Genomic DNA, 20470 nt, shown 5'->3' with positions numbered 1-20470 from the left:
GAGCGTCTGCTAAATGCTTTAAATGTAAATGTAAATGTAAGTGGACACAAGCATGAAGTCCAATTGTTTCGCCATCACTTCCCTGTCACACTTTCTCACAGTGGTTAAGAAACATAGCTACCCACATCTAACCAGATGTGGGTAGCAGAATAATTCCATTTACTCAGTAAAATGTACTCACACACTTTTTTAGTAAATAACGTAGTTACTAATTACGTTTATGTGTTTAATGTCATCATTTTCAGCATATTTTTAGACCAAGAGTGCCATCAAAAATGTATATGAACAGGTGATGAATAGGTTATTGATGATGCTGGATGTACTAAGACTTTCTGCTGCAGTTCTGCTGCAGTGGAATCCTTGAATTTGCTGGTCTCTGGTCTCTATCTTTATCACAGTATTGTGGGTGGAGCTCATTCACGTAGGAGTTGCTAATCCAGTGGAAGGTGTGTGGTGAAACTGTGAAGCCAAAGTGCCGCCCCAGCAGCCCGGAACACACCATAGACAGAGACGGGTGACAGATATCAGTCATCCAAAACAAACATGTTTAGTTCATTGCTGCAAACTTGCCTTAGATTTCGTGGCAGGTGCAATGTACACTCCTGTGTCACCGTGATGAAATGCTTTTTGAGGTAGGGGTTTCACAGCATGGGAAAGAAATGTAGAAAGTGTGCACAAACACTTTCGGGCTGTGCCTGTGGTGTCAAGGGTGAGGGGGCTGTGGTTAAACATCTGACCCAGTTTCACACTTCAGAGCCCGATATAAGTGTTTGGGTTTGAATGGAGTAAAAAGCACCCTGGATATACCTGCCCGATCAAAACTACTGCACACAATCCTTGTTGATTGAGCTTTATCATGGATGATGTCATTGTTTTTATTCAGTCCGAAGGATCTCCATTAGTTTTCATTGTGATTTTGGGACATCCTATAAATGTCCATCTCTACCTTGTTCACTTGCCTCCACCACCTGGCCCCTATTTTTCTGGCTCCACTTACTACGGTAAGGGGGGGTATGGCTTCCTACCACAAGCAGAAGCTGTCTGAACTACAGCCCAAAGGTCTCAGAGTGCTCTCTGTTCTCTACAGTCTCTTCCGAAATCATCATATGTTGTAGGCATGGTCTGAACTCTCCTTTAATGCCTGGCATTCAAGTTGAATACTTCAGTACTGAATCTTGAGATGTTAGGATGGCAAGTAGATCATTTCACATCTAGATTTATTAACAAACGTATTTACATCACATACATACTGATTAATCACTTAGTTCCCTCTTAAACTCTTCTTAAATCAGTAGATTCTGGTCTAGAAACAGCAACTCAGTAACACTTTTAAATTGAATAACGTGTAGGATAAGGATTTCATAATGGTACAACTGTATTAAGAGTAGTATGGGGTATCTATATATAAGCATGTTCCACAACTCAGAGCTCATTTAAAGACAGATAACAAATAACAGCACATACATTTACAGTGATACCTGGATGGTAAAATGAGATTTCATTTTCCTCAGAATCTGTGCCTGCTTGGCTTACATGGCAGTGGAGCGCTCGTCCACACTGGTAGTCTGCGAATATACTGAGGCTGCAGTCTGGGTCAGGTAGCTCTTCATGAACTTCATCTTGATGCAAGGTGTCTGTCGCAGGAGCCTGAAGAGGTGCCTCTTAAACTTCTCGCCAACAAACACATACAAGATGGGATTCAGGCAGCTGTGCGAGTATGCGATGGCTTCGGTGAACTGTAGAGCCGACTGAATCATTTTGCTGGTCTCGCACTTTGGAGGTATGACAGTCATTAATTCCAGGCCTTTGATTAAGGCTGCAATGTTGTATGGTGTCCAGCAGCAGAAGAAGACCACCATGACCAAGATGACGAGGCGAATGGCAAATTTCTTGGAAGAGCGAATCGTGAGGAGCCTTTTCAGCACCATTGAGTAGCAGAACCCCACAATGCACAGTGGAATCAGCAGGCCCAAAATGTTAATTTTAAATAGGCCAGCAGTTCTTAAGAAATGGGTTTGGTTTTGGTTTAGGGATTGCTGGGGGTTTGTTGGATATGCACTGCAAAGGAATTCCTCATTATTTTCTTCGACTTTAAGGTGAACCAGCTCAGGGAAAGATGCAGAGACAGCTATGATCCAGATGGTCAGACTGGCCAAAATCCCATAAGTCTTTGTTCGGACCCTTAGGGCAAACACAGCATGGACCACAGCCAAGTACCTGTCGATGCTCATCAGCACAATAAAGAAGATGCCGCTATAGAACCCAATATAGTACATGCCAAGGACCATGGTGCACATGATTTGCCCGAAAATCCAACTGTGGCTTGCGTAGTAGGCCAGGAAGGGGAGGGACAAGACCAGGAGCAGGTCGGCTAAAGCCAGGTTCAGAAGGCACACATCGGTCATGCTTTTCAGGTGAGCGCCCGCCATGATGACCCACAACACAAGCACATTTCCAAGGAAGCCCACCAGAAAGAACAGCGAATAGAACACAGGAAGGACATTTTTGCCATGCTTTTCATAAACACAGGGTGCATGAATAGACAAGTCGTCGTAATTATAACTTGTGTAGTCATACGGGAAACCACTGAAAACAATAAAGATAAAATTACTGAAGAACTTTGTAGAATAAATGTCACGATGATACAGTAATCAGGCCCTTTTAAACAGAGCAGGTTTTGCTCTCACCTTGGATTGATATCACCATCAGAGTCATTGTTCTTCAGCACCTGAGCTACAGTTGCGGTACTGAGATTGGAAAAAACACTGAGAGAAAAAATCACACGAATGATTAACATCAAATAAACGTTAAACAAAATGATATATTAAAGGACCAGCAACTTTAAATACAAGATCAGGGTGATTATAAAAAAAAAGGTTTTTATTTTACTATTACATTTTTATCACTTTCTTTGGCAGCCTTTAAGTTAAAGGAGTTTATGAACATTCTCACCTGGCTGTTGTCATTTCCAAAGTAATACTGGTGCTGTTCATCATTTTTCTTGCTGAACCCAAACTGAGCAGTCTTGCTTGCACTGAGGATACAGAAAAAATGCAGAAATGTCATGAGGCAGTGGCAATGTCAAGACTTGCACTGCGTAAACCACAGGTGACGTACACCACTATTGTGCATATCATATTCTCTGTACCATTTTCTGTCTTGCACGACCAAATGTCAATTCCAAAAGTTAGTCAGAAAAACGTAAACGTGTGTTTTCTATAATTAGACACACATAAGAATAACACCTTTTTCCCATATAAAAAATATACCTGTCAAAATTAGCTATGCCTAGCATACAATACAAAATGTTTACAATGAAGAAAGTCACATTTACATCTACATCTACCTGTGTACCCTGTGTAGTTTTATTATTTAGGCACACAAATTCAGCACAGGTACTTACAAAAGTGGACGGTGAACCTTGCCTGTAGGGCTCAAAGCCAACATTGAGATGAAATGAGTTGAGATATTGTAGGTGTCTGAGGTCTTTGGTTTTGACACTTCCTCTGTTGAGGAGTGAGGGGGCTCTGTGCATGGTGCATGTTATTACATTGCTCACATGAGCATAGCAATCACATGATTGGCTCAAACCAACTTCAAATTCAAAGGAGAACAAAAGCTAACAGCTAATGCTACATTGTGCAATATGAGTTGAAAAAGGTAACCACTCAGGCTTGCTAAAACCAGCTGCTGCTGGGCAATGATGTTCAGCTTGTGGTTACTTTGCACACACCTGACTTCTTGGTCGTTCTATGCTTGCAAGGTTTTGACAACTCCAGAAATTTGCATGTGTTTGCAAAAGGTTCTGCTTCTGTGTCCGGATTAGTTTGGAAAAAGTGCTTCAGATGAACTGAAATGCAGGTTTGTGAGGTTTCTATACGCTATTGACAAAACACTTATGACTCTTAGCATTACTACCTATGCACATTCATTTGTCTACCCTTTTCAGTAAATGTGGGAACGCACCGCAAATCTTCATTATAGCTTATTCGTCCTTTCTAAAGTTAGAAGCGATTAATAAAGGCATGAAAATGCATTCTGTCAAAATGCCTTTCTGTCCAATTTATAATGTCATTCTAATGCACATTATAATCCTGGTTGGGGCAAATGGAAAGAGGCCCCACCACAATTCTATTTTAGGTCGTTTTTCTGTTTGCTCTTCTGGTTTCACTTGGGCCACCAACACATATATGTAAGATGTGCTGTAACGAGCTACAATGACACAATCTTCACACTAATGTTAGTGTCAGCTGGCTTCTCTGGATTGGTGCTGGTTAGCTAGGAACATGATGCCGGTAAAGGCAAAACATAGAAAACTTCATCAGGCTGTATTAGCTGAGCCTGCCTGTTTACAGGCATGTAAGCTTTGTGGCTTTCACAACACACCTATCTGAAAGATCAGACTGTGAGAGAATACATGTTGTACACTCATCTCTCACAGTTTATACTTAGTACAAGCTTCCAACATTTAGTGTGGTTCCTTTCTCACAGAGTTTGGAACTTAGTCTTTTATAGTCTCATTTACAGGTGGAGATTCAAAGGTGGACGGACGGTCATGCCATCCCCAATGGTTGTCCTTCACCTTAAGATTTATAGGAGACTGAGCTTCTGAGCTAACTACTTTTTGTATGTTTAAGAATGACAAGAATGTGTTAAAGCATGGTGAACTGAGCAGACTAAAAATGATAATGTGAGCTTTTGTCAGATTTCAGTTTGAAGATGTAGCCCGCCCCTGAATTTAATGGCGTGTCACCCCGCCATCCTGTGACAGTAACACATCGGAAATAATACCAACAGGAACTAAACATATATCAGTTATATGCTAACACTATGTATATGGTTTTAGGCATTATGTGTTTTCTATGTACATTTTCTGCATTTTCTACAAATCTGCATAAACAAAATATTAAGTGTTTTTATGCAAAAGTGATTGCACATTAAATAAATGTCCCAATATGTTAAATTCAGTGAATACCTCAGGTCTCCCACAGCCCAGTCACATGGTCACTAGTGTGGTGAGGAAAGGCATGAATCTGCTTTTACCTGTACCCAGAATGTAGTGGACAGTAAAGGATTCAACAGTTTCACCTATCAACAGTCACATCATGAACGTAGAATACCCATACACACCCATTCTAAAACAGTGCCTCCACCATGTTTGGCAGATGATGTGATATGCTTCAGATCATTAATCCATTTTTTGTTCCTTCTCAATACTCTATTTAATCCCAAAAATATTGTTCAAGTGCTGGTCAGGCAATAAGATGTTTTCCTATGGTGTCTAATCTGACTACTCTTAAAGTTTATGTTATTTCTCTAAAAGGTTTGTTTTAGGTTTTCACTCACATCAGTATACCTTTGGCATGTCTATTGAGTTGTCTGGTCTCACACAAAGAAAAAAGCACCATGGATACACCTGGATATAAGATACTCAATGTACAGTTCTGTTGCTGTTATTCATTATTAATTATCGATTTTTTTCTTTCCCTTTCCAATACCTCTGTACTTATTACTGACACGTCAAGTTGATAATTTCACATGTAGCTTTATTAACAAAATTATTTATCAACAAAACAAATCATGTACATAGTGATTTTCCACACAAATTGCCTCTTAAAATCTTTTTAAATCAGTAGATTCTGGTCTAGAACCAGCAATTCAGTGACACTTTTACATGGAAACATGTGTAAGATAAAGATTTCACAATAGTACAACAGTATTAAGAGTATTATGAAAATAAGCATGTGTAGCAACTCAGAGCTCATCTAAAGATGATGTACAGTGGTACCCTTGGTAAAATAAGATTTCGGATTCCTGCGAGATCTCTGTGTCTGCCTCGCTTACATGACAGTAGAGCACTCGTCCACACTGGCACTGACTGAGTCTGCAGCCTGGGTCAAGGTGATGCAAGGAGTCTGTCGCAGGAGCCTGAAGAGGTGCCTCTTAAATTTCTCGCCAACAAACACATACAAGATGGGATTCAGGCAGCTGTGTGAGTATGCGATGGCTTCAGTGAACTGTAGAGCCGACTGAATCATTTTGCTGGTCTCGCACTCTGGAGGTATGACAGTCATTAATTCCAGGCCTTTGATTAAGGCTGCAATGTTGTATGGTGTCCAGCAGCAGAAGAAGACCACCATGACCAGGATGACGAGGCGAATGGCAAATTTCTTGGAAGAGCGAATCGTGAGGAGCCTTTTCAGCACCATTGAGTAGCAGAACCCCACAATGCACAGTAGAATCAGCAGGCTCAAAATGTTAATTGTAAATAGGCCAGCAGTTCTTAAGAAATGGGTTTGGTTTTGGTTTAGGGATTGCTGGGGGTTTCCTGGATATGCACTGCAAAGGAATTCCTCATTAATCTCTTCGACTTTAAGGTCAACCAGCTCAGGGAAAGCTACAGAGACAGCTATGATCCAGATGGTCAGACTGGCCACAGTCCCAAATGTCTTTGTTCGGACCCTTTGTTCAACAAACACATCATGGACCACAGCCAAGTACCTGTCAATGCTCATCAGCACAATAAAGAAGATGCCGCTATAGAACCCAATATAGTATATGCCAATGACCATGGTGCACATGTGTTGCCCAAAAATCCAACTGTGGCTTGCGTAGTAGGCCAGGAAGGGGAGGGACAAGACCAGGAGCAGGTCGGCTAAAGCCAGGTTCAGAAGGCACACATCGGTCATGCTTTTCAGGTAAGTGCCCGCCATGATGACCCACACTACGAGCACATTTCCAAGGAAGCCCACCAGAAAGAACAGCGAATAGAGTGCGGGAAGGACATTTTTGCCATGCTTTTCATAAACACAGGGTGCATGAATAGACAAGTCGTCATAATTATAACTTGTGTAGTCATACGGGAAACCACTGAAAACAATAAAGATAAAATTACTGAAGAACTTCGTAGAATAAATGTCATAATGACATGGTAATCAGGCCTTTTTAAACAGAGCAGGTTTTGCTCTCACCTTGGATTGATATCAGAGTCATTGTTCTTCAGCACCTGAGCTACAGTTGCAACACTGAGATTGGAAAAAACACTGAGGGAAAAAAATCACACGAATGATTAACATCAAATAAACGTTAAACAAAGTGATATATTAAAGGACCTGCAACTTTAAATACAAGATCAGGTTTTTTACTTTACTAAGCTTTCATCACTTCATTGGCAGCCCTCAATGTATAGCAAGAATATATATTGGTCCACTGGCTTGATAAAAATCAGCACCCACTCTTTGCTACTGCTGGTTTCCCCTCAGATTATTTCCTGCATACAAAACCTAGTTAGGTTTTAATATCCTCAAACAGATTTTAAATGCACAGAGACTTTTATTTTAGAATATATTTTAAGACAAACATTACAAACCACTGTGACAAAAGCCACTAGTGGCCACCCAGAAAGCACTGAGCAAAATGCCAATGGGTCGCTTTGCCATCAGTGGGGCAACCATGGGCTGCAATCCACTTTCCACTATCAGGGAAGTAGAATGAAGGTTTCTCACCTGGCTGTTGATATTTCCCAAGCATTACTTGTCTGCTTTGTCATTTCTGCTGGATACAAACTGAGCAGTCTTGCTTGCACTGAGGATACAGAAAAATGCAAAAATGTCATACATAAGTCATACATTTGTGTTATTGTGTAATATTCTGTGTAATATTCTATGTTGATAATTCTTTCTAATATGACCAAATGTCAATTCTAAGCATTAATCTGAAATATGTATGTATGCTTTCTGTACTTAGATTTGACATGATGTACCAAATGTACACAAAATGAGATATGCATACCAATCAATACAGAATATTTACAATTATCAAATTTAATGTTAATATGGAATTATTAAAATATTAACATTCCGGTACTTACAAAAGTTGACGTAAATCTTGCCTGTAGAGCTCAAACTCAAAACTGAGATGAGATGAAAAGATATATTCGCAGGTGCTGAAGGTCTTTGGTTTTGATACTTCCTCTGTTCATCTGTTAATGACCTTGCTGATTGGCTTATACCAACTTTATATATGAAGAAAAGGGAAAGAAAAAACAGCTAATGCTGTTGATGTGCAATATGAGCTGGAGTTAACCATTCAGATTTGCTACAATCAGCTGCTGCCGGGCATGTTCAGCTTGTTGTTACACACCTAGCTTCTTGGCAGTTCTCTAGAAAGTTGCATTTGGTTGCCAATAGTGCTTTAGTTGAACTGAAATGAGGTTTTGTGAGGTTTCTGCGCTTTGTTACAGTTTGCTACTGTTCGTTACATGTACCTTCGCCTACCCTTTCCCATTTATGTAGGCAGTGGCATATGTTTAATGTCAACTTTTGGATTTGGGGGTACTGCTAAAGCATAGGACATTTAACACAAGAAATGGCAAATGATATATGTTATACTGTTAATTGTTATTATTTAATATGGCAAGCATCTCACCTTGAGTAGCACTAGAAACACTATACTGGTCTGACCTACTTATACCTAGACACGCCGATCTCTGGTCATCTGACCACTCTGACTACTTACTAGAAGCGCAGTGTTGGTTCAAAACATTAGGTATAGAAACGAGTCTTTTTACAAGGAAGCTCTTGCTGATGTATAATAATACCAAGAAGATAATTCCAAGTAGATACTCAGTGATTAGGTCAGACTGGCAGATTCTCCATGTAAATAGCCCAATTTAATTGTTATGTAAGGTGATGAAGTTTAAGTTTCACAGGGCAATCTTGTGTCTGAGGCTCACTGAGTCCCTGGGTAGCCATAGCACCCTTTGATGGTTTTGGCAGCATTAATCCTGTTGGCAGGGTCACTAGTTCATCGCTGCCTGGATTCTAGAATGACTAATGCTATATACTTTTTTAACCATAATTAGCCAGCTGGGCCTTTGAGATTTATTGCATGACTTATTATGTTCAGGCAAACACGTTGTAAACCTTAGAGCAAAGTTTCTACATCTATATAAGACCAGATAAGTTTATGTGGTATGTGTGCATGGCTGTCCAACACTACACTGATCTGTAGCAAAACAAAGAGATCAATGTCAGGAAATGACAGCAAAGAAGAAGAAAGCCTGACATTCAACCGTTTTTGGTGTCATAAGTGAAGATGAGTGAGGTTAAGGACATATTTAAACATGCAAAACATTAGTCAGATGCTCCACTGTACTTAACTAACCTCAGTGTCTCAATATGCACACACTTGCAGTTCATTAAAACCATCTCCTGTTTCTACACTTATTATCCATATACAAATAATAATAATAATAATTTCATAAAAGAAAAACCCACAATGGTCACAGAAATAACTTGAATCTTGAAGGTAATAATAAATAAAAATGCTATGAAACTTTTGAACCATGCTTCAACAGAAGTATTTGAAAAAATAAACTCATGAAACAGGCCTGGACAGACATTATGGTACCCTTAACTTAATATTTTGTTGCACAACCTTTTGAGACAATCACTGCAATTGAACAATTCCTGTAACTGTCAATAAAACTTCTGTCAATAATGCACTTTTCAGACGGCATGTTTCAGCTCCTTCCAAAGATTGTCAAAAGGATTTAGAAGGCTCATAGAAGACTACTTCAGAATAGTCCAATGTTTTCCTCTTAGCCATTCTTGAGTGTTTTTAGCTGTGTGTTTTGGGTCATTATCCTGTTGCAAGACCCATGACCTGCAACTGAGACCAAGCTTTCTGACACTGGGCAGCACATTTCTCTCTAGAATCCCTTGATAGTCTTGAGATTTCATTGCACCCTGCACAGATTTAAGACACCCTGTGCCAGATGCAGAAAAGCAGCCCCAGAATATAACAGAGCCTCCTCCATGTTTCACAGTATGGACAGTGTTCTTGTCTTGATACGCTTTATTTTTCTTTCTGTGAACAAAGAGCTAATATGCCTTGGCAAAAAGTGTCCATAGAACATTCTCCCAGAAGCTTTGCGGCTTGTCATTATTGACTTTTTTTTATTTGTTTTTAACAATGGTGTCCTTGGTTGTCTCCCATAAAGTCCACTTTGGCTCGAACAATGAGTCACTGATGTTCCTTGAGCTTAAAATTCACCTTCAATCTCTTTAGAAGGTTTTCTTTTTGTTTTTGTTCATATTATTCGTCTCTTTGGTTTGTCATCAAGTTTCCTCCTGTGGCCACATCCAGGGAGTTTGGTTACAGTCCAACTGATCTTAAATTTCTGAATAATATGTACAACTGTAGTCACAGGAACAGCTGCTTGGAGATGGTCTTAAACCTTTACCTTTAACATGCTTGTCTATAATTTTCTTTCTAATCTCCTGAGACAACCCTTTCCTACGCTCCCTCTGGTCCATGTTGAGTGTGGTACACACCATGTCACCAAACAGCACAGTGACTACCTGTAGCCCTATATATAGACCCACTGACTGATTACAAGATTGTAGACACCTGTGATGCTAATTAGTGGACACACCTCGATTTAACATGTCCCTTTGGTCACATTATTTCAGGGGTACCATAATTTTTGTCCAGGCCTGTTTAATGAGTTTACTTTTTTAAATAATTCTGTTGAAGCATGGTTCAAAATCAATGTCGGATTTTCATTTGTTCATTTTCATAGAATTTTTATTTATCATTACTTTTGTCAGTTTTTCCTTCATTAACCGAGGGGTACCAACAATTTTGTCCACGTGTGTATATGCTTCACTTCCCATATAAGATAAATAGCACTGTGGAGTTCTATAATTGCAGACTGTACTCCATCTGTTTCTCTGTAAACTGTTAGCCTCCTTTCACCCTGTTTTTCAGCGCTTAAGACCACTACAGGACCACTGCAGAGCAGTAGTATTTCTAAATCCCTTAGCATCACTGCTGGACTGAGAACAGTCACCAACTAGAAATATCCAGTCAACAGCGTCCTGTGACTACAGATGGAGGATGACCAGAGGAGACCTGTTGTCTCTGACTTTACCTCTACAAGGTGGACCAACTACGTAGGAGTGTCTAATAGAGTGGACAGTGAGTGGACACAGTGTTTAAATCACCACCATCATGTCAGTGTCACTGCAGTGCTGAGAATGACCCACCACCCATACACTACCTGCTCTGTGGTGGTCCTGTGGAGGCCTGACCATTGAAGAACAAGGTGAAAGGAGGCAAACAAGTGGCCTACAGTCTGTAATTATAGAACTACACAATGCTCCTACATGGTCACTGCAGCTGATTAAATGGAAAGTAAGTGTAGAAACTCACTTGAGGTGAGTTTTAATGAAGTGGTATTCAAATTCAAATTTAAATGTATTCGAATATACTTCTATACAAACAGCCAATCATAGTTTACAAACAGTATGCTGTACAAAATCTGGTTCTAGATAGAGGTATCATTAATTTCATTCTGATCCTTTTATTTCTCTTAATCCATTAACTTCCATAAGTGGAAAAGGATTGTTGGTTTGAGATTGTGCTGTCCAACTTTTGATACAATGGAAGGCATGGTGTTAGGGTGGTATCTATGCACATGCACACATGGACAAAAATGTTGGTACCCCTTGGTTAATGAAAGAAAAACCCACAATGGTCACATAAATATCTAGAATCTGACAAAAGAAAAAAATTCTATAAAATGAACAAATGAAAATCCGACATTGATTTTGCACCATGCTTCAACAGAATTATTTTTAAAAGTAAACTCATTAAACAGGCCTGGACAAAAATTATGGTACCCCTGAAAATAATGTGACCAAAGGGACATGTTAAATCAAGGTGTGTCCACTAATTAGCATCACAGGTGTCTACAATCTTGTAATCAGTCAGTGGGCCTATATATAGGGCTACAGGTAGTCACTGTGCTGTTTGGTGACATGGTGTATACCACACTTAACATAGACCAGAGGAAACGAAGGAAAGAGTTATCTCAGGAGATTAGAAAGAAAATTATAGACAAGCATGTTAAAGGTAAAGGTTATAAAACCATCTCCAAGCAGCTTGATGTTCCTCTGACTACAGTTGCACATATTATTCAGAAATGTAAGATCCATGGAACTGTAGCCAACCTCCCTGGATGTGGCCGCAGGAGGAAAATTGATGACAAATCAAAGAGACGAATGGTAACAAAAGAGCCTAGAAAAACTTAAGAGATTGAAGGTGAACTTCAAGCTCAAGGAACATCAATGTCAGACTGCACCATCCGTCATTGTTTGAGACAAAGTGGACTTCATTGCAACAGTATATTGACCCAAAACATGCAGCTTAAAAACGAAAAGAATGGCTATGAGGAAAACATTGGACTATTCTGAAGTGGCCTTCTATGAGCCCTGACCTAAATCCTATTGAGCATTTTTGGAAAGAGCTGAAACATGCTGTCTTAAAATGCACCCTTCAAACCTGAGGCAACTGGAGCAGTTGGGCAGCAGGAGTGGGCTAAAATACCTGCTGAGAGATGCAGAAGTCTCATTGACAGTTACAGGAATCGTTCAATTGCAGTGATTGCCTCAAAAGGTTGTGCAACAAAATATTAAGTTAAGGGTACCATTATTTCTGTCCAGATCTGTTTCGTGAGTTTATTTTTTCAAATAATTCTGTTAAAGCATAGTTGAAAAGCAATGTCGGCCTTTCATTGGTTAATTTTCATAGCATTTTTATTTATTATTACTTTTGTCAGATTCAAGTTATTTCTGTGACCATTGTGGGTTTTTCTTTCATTAACCGAGGGGCACCAACAATTTTGTCCACGTGTGTATTTGAATATTGCAAATACATTTAATTTATATTTGTTTTAAAAATAATACTGTATCTTGGCATGTGAATATGGTTAAACCTTAGTCTACTGCACGCTCTCTGTCACCAAACACGAAAATATGAACAGCACAAATGTGAATGACAGCAGCTTTTTGCAGACTAGAAGTCGCATGGCATGTTCACGAAACTGAACATGAATAATTGAAGGTTGAGCATTGATAAACACTTGAGGTGTTAAGCTTTTCCGCGTGGGTTGGTGTGTTACAGAAGCAAGATCACAAGAGGTCATATACACGTACCAAGCACTTTACCAGGAAGGGCATACTAATACTGGGTAGGGTCTCCTTTTACTCTCAAACCATACTAGCAAGCGGCCTTACTACATGATTTCCACAAAATGTTGGAAATATTCTTTTTAGCTTCTGGTCCAAATCTGCAGGAATTGCATGCCACTATCCACCATGTCATGACTGCATCAGGCAATACCTGCAGATTTGACAGGAGCACTTTCATGCTGTGAATCTCCTGTTCTTCAACATCCCAAAGGTATTCTGTTGGTGACTGGGATGGCCACTGAAGAACACTAAACTCACTGTCATGTTCATGAAACCAGTTTCAATGACTTTTGACTTTGGTGATTTGGTGTGTTAGCATGCTGGAATTAGCTGTTAGAAGATGGGTGTGACACTTAGGCGAAGATTGCTAAATATTAACGGGCTCAAAGTATGTCAAGAAAACATTCCTCACACCCATTACACCACCTCCATCAGCCCGGATTGCTGACAGATAACAGAGTGGGGTTTATGCATTCATGCTGTTTGTGCCAAATTCTGACCCAACCATTTGTGGGCTTTAGCACTATATTTTCCCAGTGTACCACTGACCAGTTTCGATCAGCCTGTTCTCACAACAGCCTCAGATTTCTGTTCTTGGCTGACAGAAGTGGAACCAGGTGTGGTTTTCTGCTATATAGTCCACCCGCCTCAAGAATTAACTTTGAATTAAGTTTTGTGCATTTTGTGATGCATTTCTGATCACCTCAAGAGTAGCCTTTTAGCAAACACTACTATGAGACAGGTATCAGTGCTGATCAGAGGATCATGAGAGCAGCAGAGTAAAGAAAGTAATGATAAGTGATTACACAAAGAAAAGCATCCACCAGTAACAACTAGGATCAGTGCGATCATTTACATGCACTTAATATAATGCTATCATAAATGGATTTCTGCAGTAATCTAATTATTTATGTGGTCATGTAAACAGCATATTCTGATTTCTTAGATCGGAGTAAGGTCTTTTGATTAAGAAATCTGATAAAGAGAGCTGGAGTTTACCTCAGTAATCAGGATTTTTCAGTCTGCACATGCATGAAAACAGGCCTTGGTAAATGAGCAAGCAGTGTTTTACACAGCACCAGCGAGCAAAACACTTTTATAGTGATGCCGGATTTAAATATTTTTTATTTTCTAGATGATATATGTTCATATTGCAGATTGGTGTGTAAAAAGCTCAAAGTATGTCAAGAAAACATTCCTCACACCATTACACCACCTCCACCAGCCTAGACTGCTGACAGATAAAAGGGTGGGGTTTATGCATTCATGCTGTTTGTACCAAATTCTGACCCAACCATCTGTGGACCTTAGTAATCAGTCTTATTCTGAGAAATTATTGTCTAGATGCAGAGCAGACTCCAATGACAGCCTGACTCATGCACACACAGATTTTTCCCATGATCTGATTACTCAAGTGTATGTAAACTTGCTGATTTTCTATAGTTGTCGGATTGTGAAATGCATGTCAGCACACTCTGTGTAAAAGAAATACAAATAACCGCCACCTTTTTGTCTTATCAATCCCCAGCATATCATACCAGCCATTATTACTTTTTAGTTTAGTTTTTGAATATAATACAGAATGAAAAATGCCCATTTTAGCAGTGTCTTAGCTCCTAACTGTATGATCCATCCATTGGTGTCATTCAGTCTAAATTAGTCTAAATTATTATTATCTTCCATTATCATTCAATTACATTAAGAAACAAAATTCTGTTAACAAAAGTAATTTCCAGTTGAAATCTCCATAAACTACATCTGTAACAAGACTGTACTGACAGTAGGGTGCATTTATTAGGAAGGCATGCAGTCTTAGGTGTGTATTCCTTTAGTTTTGGACTTGGACCATTTGATTGTGACACATGCTTGAGCCTTTCTGAGGTTTGTTGGCACTCATACTCTGTGCTTTCTAACCCGCTACAAATAAAAAATACTAAAAAGAAGTTTTGCAGCTCTTCATTCACAGGAAATCAAAGTGTTACAGCTTCTATATTCTTATTGAAAATAGGTACCTGAGGTAAAGTGAGCAGTTACTTTATAGTTGATGAAAATCATTTCCTTACCTCTGTCCTAACCCATAACCTCTATCTAAACACAGTGGAGCATAGAGACTATGCATCACTTTAACAGAAGTTGTGCCAAAGTATGGGTTTCTGTACATTTTGGTACAAAGAGAACACACAAAGTTCTGGTCAACTGGATTCCGTTTTCCTTTCAAATGTGAAACTACACAACAATGATGTTGTTGTTTTTTAGCTACCCTAGTGCAGGGGTGAAGAAGTTAAGTAGTTTTGCTGGATGATTTTCTCTTTTGTCAGCTTTACCCTGACCTTGCATGGGCTAAAGGGGCTTTAAGCCCCCCAGCATTGAGCTGTGAAGCAGTGCAACTGTGGAATTCTCTGGATTGATGAGGCTCCTTCATCCAACACTCCTGACCTCACTAATGCTCTTTTTGCTAAGTGCAACCACATTCTCACAGCAATGCTCCAAAATCTAGTAGAAAGCCTTCCCTGGACAGGAAGATTAAACAAGTTACTCCAATAAAAGCAGGAAAAGCAGAATGATACCCTTGATTTCAGAAGAAACAATGAATGAGCTGGTGTCCCAATACCTTTGTCCATATAATATAGCTAGGAACATTGAGGATTATCTCAGTAAAGTTACTTCAGTGAAACATTCCATGCGAGAAAGGGTTTCCCTATTACGCCTAAAAAAACACCGAGGGGGTCCCGAGCTGCGGTCCACAGGCTTCAAGTTCAAGGACTTTTATGTTGACAGCCATTTATGTACTATGCCATGTTTATTTACGTCTGTATCATGTTTTGATTTGGGTCACCTGAGAGCTGGGGTATAAAGGGAGCAAACGCTATCCTCCCGGTGCCGAGAATTGTGCTTGCCGCGCCAAGCTGTATGGTTGGCTTCATTGTTCCTGTGATTCTAGGTCTGTTTATGGTGTTCTCTAGAGTATAGTCTTTGAGAGTTGATTCATGTTCAGGAGGAGTTCGCTTCTTGGTTGACAGGTTGGTCGCCTGGAGGATTCAGCGACCGATTCCCTAGTGTTCAAGTCAAGTAAGTTTAGTTACGCCTGACGAGCACGGTATCACGTTTGTTTAGTTTCACTGGCCCTGCCAGTGACGTTTGGGTCTAGCGTTATCTTCCCTATCTCGCCTGGCTCCCTGGCTCCCAACCAGCCTCAGATGGCTTTCATGTTTGCCCATGTTGCTTTGTCACATTTGTTCTGTTTAGTCAGTATTCCATGCATTATTGTTGCACTCTTGTGTTTTCCCCTGATTTGTTTGTTATTAAAATCTTGCATCGCACCGTCCCTGCAAGTGTTCGCCCGTCATTGTCCTAGCCAATCATAACAGCGATCTTATATGCTGTAGCTGTAACTGAATGTAGTGAAATTAGCACGAGCACATTAGTTACAAGTTGCTTCTGGGTTTTCTTTATGCAAGATTTTTTTCTTGATATTTGTTCTTGTTTTCTGTCAGGAGGAACAGGCGAAGCCATTCAAAATGGTATTTTTTATCATTACTGGCATCATTAGTAGAAGTATTAGTATTATGATATTCTAGTATTCCATTTATTTTTACATCACATTTGGCAGACAGTCTTATCCAGAGCGACTAACAAATATGCTTCATTCAGAAAATATCAGAAAATAACCCTAGCTAGTGTGAATAGCCTATCCAAAAACTACCTCAAGCTTAGATACGGTCATACACTGCAAAAGACAGTGTGAACACCTAGATACACAACACTCAAGAAGACTAGTCTTAGATTAGTGTTAAATTAGTCTTCAGTCGGCATTTGAGGGAAGCAAGAAGACTGCTGATCTGACACTCAGGGAAGTTTGTTCCACCACCTCTAAAAATGCTTCCAGGTTTTTGCTATGGGGTTGCTAGACAGTTGCTTGATTTTAGAAGAAACATTGAATGAGCTGGTGTCCCAATACTTTTGTACATATAATATAGCTAGGAACATTGGGGATTCTCTCAGTAAAGTTACTTCAGTGAAACATTCCATGCGAGAAAAGGGTTTCCCTATTACAACTAAAAGAAACACACATCCTGGCTTCCAGTGTTATTTATTTCAGGATGATCTTAAATGCTGTAGCTATAACTGAATATAGTGAAATTGGCACGAGCACATTAGCTACAAGTTGCTTCTGGGTTTTCTTTATGCAAGATTTTTTGCTATGGGGTTGCTAGATAGTTGCTATGCTGTTGTTATTAGGTTGCTAGGTTATTATGTTGTTCAAAGTGATTGCAGTACTGTACTAAAAGCATATTATATATTGTATTCCAAATACATTATTATTATTATTATTATTATTATTAGTAGTAGTAGTAGTAGTAGTAGTAGTAATATACATAAAGCAGCCAAGGACGCACCAACTTAACATTCACTCCAAAGTTAACCCAGCATTGTGCAATATTAAAAACCATCATAACATACACCAGCACATGTTCTGTCCAATGGGTTGCCAAATTGGAGGTATTTCAACCCAGCATGTTTTAGAGTCTACTGGAGTTTTTTTTTTATTTGAAGTGATCAAACCAAACCAAAATTGTTACAAATCTGGTAAATGAATTACATAATGTAGGCAAATATGTAAATTATGTCATTATGTAATGATTACATATTTAATGAAGTTAACAGAAAAGGCAACTGTAAAATGATACATGTACAATGTTACATACAAACAACTATTTCTCCACTAGTTGTAAGGTTTAATTATTCAGTAGCTGCTAAAACAGTAGTCCTAATTGTTCCTCGGGTGTCAACAGTGTGGGGGCAACATTGTTAAGCTTATGCAGTATTAAATAGCATTTATCACTGATATTAAGAATGTGTTTGGGGAGCAGAGAGGATAAAGGCCCTTGCTCAATGGCCCAACATGTGTAACTGAACTCGCTATTACATTAGCATATTCAAACTGATTTCACAAAGATTCAAAATCAATAACAGGGTAATGACTGTATCAGAAAACTGAAAGTCTATTTAAATTGCTATTTAAATCGCAAGGTCATCTACTACTGTCATCTACTGGTAAATACGGATGAGCGCAAATGTACATGGAGTAGAGATTCTCCCAATATCACTTAACATTCTGTCCTAGTTTCAGTACATACATGTTACAAGTTAGAGAAATAAAATACACTTTTATCATGTTAGTATATTTAAATAACATTACTGACACTCACTGATTTTATTTTTCTGTCAATTTGATTGTTAATGATGGTTTGCAGTGTCCAAGTTAAATGCATCTGCAGTTTCCTTCAAGATCAATACATTATATGTATCTGATACTGACTTACCTTCTGAAGACGACTCTGCAGCTCTTTCTCGAAGCAGACGTTAACATGTAACCACATCCCAAAACCATTTTTAAAAAGCTATAGCAGGAGAAGGAGAAACGAAATACCCCACCCATGTACAATGCTTCAGTTCTCTATTTTGTTTAGGTTAGATCAAGGGGGGGAAATCACTGCTTTTTATAGTGATGGTGAACATTTTTGATTGATGTAACATGATGTAAAGTGATTTAAGTTAGAGATTCATATTGATTTCAGCCATCATCTGTCTAAAAATGTAAAAAAGTTTTACAAAACTGTCTTGGTGAAATCAAGTGTACTACATATTCTAAAAGGTACAAAAGCTCAAATCAATGAGCAAATCAGTCATATAAACAGTTAATAGACAGACAATATTTCAAGCTGATGCTAATGATGTTTTTTATAACTTTTTTAAGATTAAGGCTTTTTAAATTAGTTTTTGTAAATGAGTGTATATGTAGATTTATTTACAGTGCCTACAAAAAGTTTTGACCCCTTTAGATGTTTTCCCCCTTTTATTGCTTCTATAAATGGAATTGTGTTTAATATCATTTGACTTTTTACAACAATTTACAAAAAAATTTAAGCATTTAGATTAATATCAATTAAATAAAAAGTCATCATATAGTCACATATATGTAAGCAATTACATGCATATTCACCCCCTATCAAGTCAGTATTTAGTAGATACACCTTTGGCCACAATCACAGTGCTGAGTCTGTGTGATTAGGTCTCAATCAGGCTTCTTCCTCTGTGCAAAACTGCTTAAGCTCTATCAGGTTGCATAGGGATCGGGTGTGAACAGCCCTTGTCACTTTCTTTTTAGAATTGAGGTCTGATCTTTGGATCTGTCCCACTCCAGAACATTCACCTTGTTGTCTTTAAACCACTTCTGTGTAATTCTTGCTGTGGGCTCAGGTAATTGTCTTGCTGGAAAATAAATTAGACTGTCCTCCAGGATTTCCCTATGTTCTGCTGCATTCATTTTACTCTCTACCTGAACAAGCCTTCCAGGTCCTGCTGCTGAATAGCATCTTTTTTCAGTGGTTGACGTATTGATTTGCTAGGGAAGAACATGCAAATTTCCCTTTTTGGGGAAAAGTGTATTTCTCATTTCCATGGTCACTGTTTTTGCCCATATAGGGGTACAGTCTGTCTATTGTAGGTAAGCATATGCACTAGAAGAAAGGGACCTATAAGCAGTCTAAAATTGTCTCTGGGGAAATTAATTATGTGCCATCTATAACTCAGTAAAGTCAGCATCTTTCAAACATCTTCCCTCAAAGAGTTATTTTCAAGGATTTCACTTCTTGTTTCTAGGGAAAATGACTAGTCTCTCTAAATTTACTTTGCTCCATGTGATAGCCTGCTTGTGCAAGAAAAGAGCACATCACATAGACTTTGAAATCTGCTGCCTTTTGCCAAGTAAAGAAATAAGGAGTCGATGCTAAATCAACATTCAAATAAAAAAAACATCACCAGAGCTTTATCTAAGACATGGCAAGAGTCTCTCGCAGACTATTATACAGCCAATACCTCAAACTTATTCAAAAGAAAGGACCATATTTGTGTTTTTTACATTTTTAACTGCTAGTTTTCACATAACTAGTTTAAACATGTTATTGCTTAATACTTACATCCACCTAAAAGTATGTCTAACATCTGACATAAAAATTATGTGGCATTATGATTACAGAATGCCACATGACTGCAGAGTCAGAGATTAGGTAGTCTTGCAGTCTATGTAGCTGGCCTTGCAGTCATTTTATTTCCATTCCTATAGGAAAGAATGAACCTGATTTCCTTTACACTCTGAATGTCTATAGTAATAAGCCTTGAGTTACTAGACCTAACTGCTTAACACAGAAAGGCTTATTACACACTAAGATGTATTATTCAGTAACTACAGGGACTTCTGTATAAGCAGGTTGGGTTATTCTTTGGTAACAAAAGTTTGTCCATATGCTTTTTAAGGGGTGGGGCTATTCTTTGGTAAAAAGTTTTGTATAGGCTGTTTAAGGGGTTAATGTGGAATTTAAAAAGATGAATAGTTCCTAAAGTACTGTTAGTGTCTACATAAGGATAATAGT

General features: G+C 38.8%; 2 protein-coding genes across 4 annotated transcripts; both read right to left on the bottom strand.

Moving 5' to 3' along the window:
- Positions 1 to 1210: 1210 nt before the first annotated feature.
- LOC140555662 (C-C chemokine receptor type 5-like) lies at positions 1211 to 18485 on the bottom strand. 3 transcript variants are annotated; one of them, XM_072678962.1, is made up of 4 exons: positions 18362 to 18485; positions 2953 to 3034; positions 2688 to 2765; positions 1211 to 2586 (listed from the first exon to the last, which is right to left on the bottom strand). In XM_072678962.1, the coding sequence occupies exons 2-4, from the start codon at positions 2994 to 2996 to the stop codon at positions 1530 to 1532; spliced, it is 1179 nt and encodes a 392-aa protein (XP_072535063.1). In that variant the 5' UTR covers positions 2997 to 3034; positions 18362 to 18485; the 3' UTR covers positions 1211 to 1529. The 3 variants fall into 3 exon arrangements, with proteins under 3 accessions (XP_072535063.1, XP_072535062.1, XP_072535064.1); XM_072678961.1 differs by lacking the exon at positions 18362 to 18485 and adding an exon at positions 7506 to 7630; XM_072678963.1 differs by lacking the exon at positions 18362 to 18485 and adding an exon at positions 3404 to 3484.
- LOC140555661 (C-C chemokine receptor type 3-like) lies at positions 5746 to 6798 on the bottom strand. Its single transcript, XM_072678960.1, has one exon. It carries the CDS (start codon positions 6711 to 6713, stop codon positions 5841 to 5843), a length of 873 nt encoding a protein of 290 aa, XP_072535061.1. The 5' UTR covers positions 6714 to 6798; the 3' UTR covers positions 5746 to 5840.
- Positions 18486 to 20470: the final 1985 nt, after the last annotated feature.

Source organism: Salminus brasiliensis, chromosome 5 (genome assembly GCF_030463535.1).
Source record: "Salminus brasiliensis chromosome 5, fSalBra1.hap2, whole genome shotgun sequence".
Taxonomy (NCBI): domain Eukaryota; kingdom Metazoa; phylum Chordata; class Actinopteri; order Characiformes; family Bryconidae; genus Salminus; species Salminus brasiliensis.
Note: the sequence above shows the minus strand (reverse complement) of the source record. Positions and strands in the feature narration are given on the sequence as shown.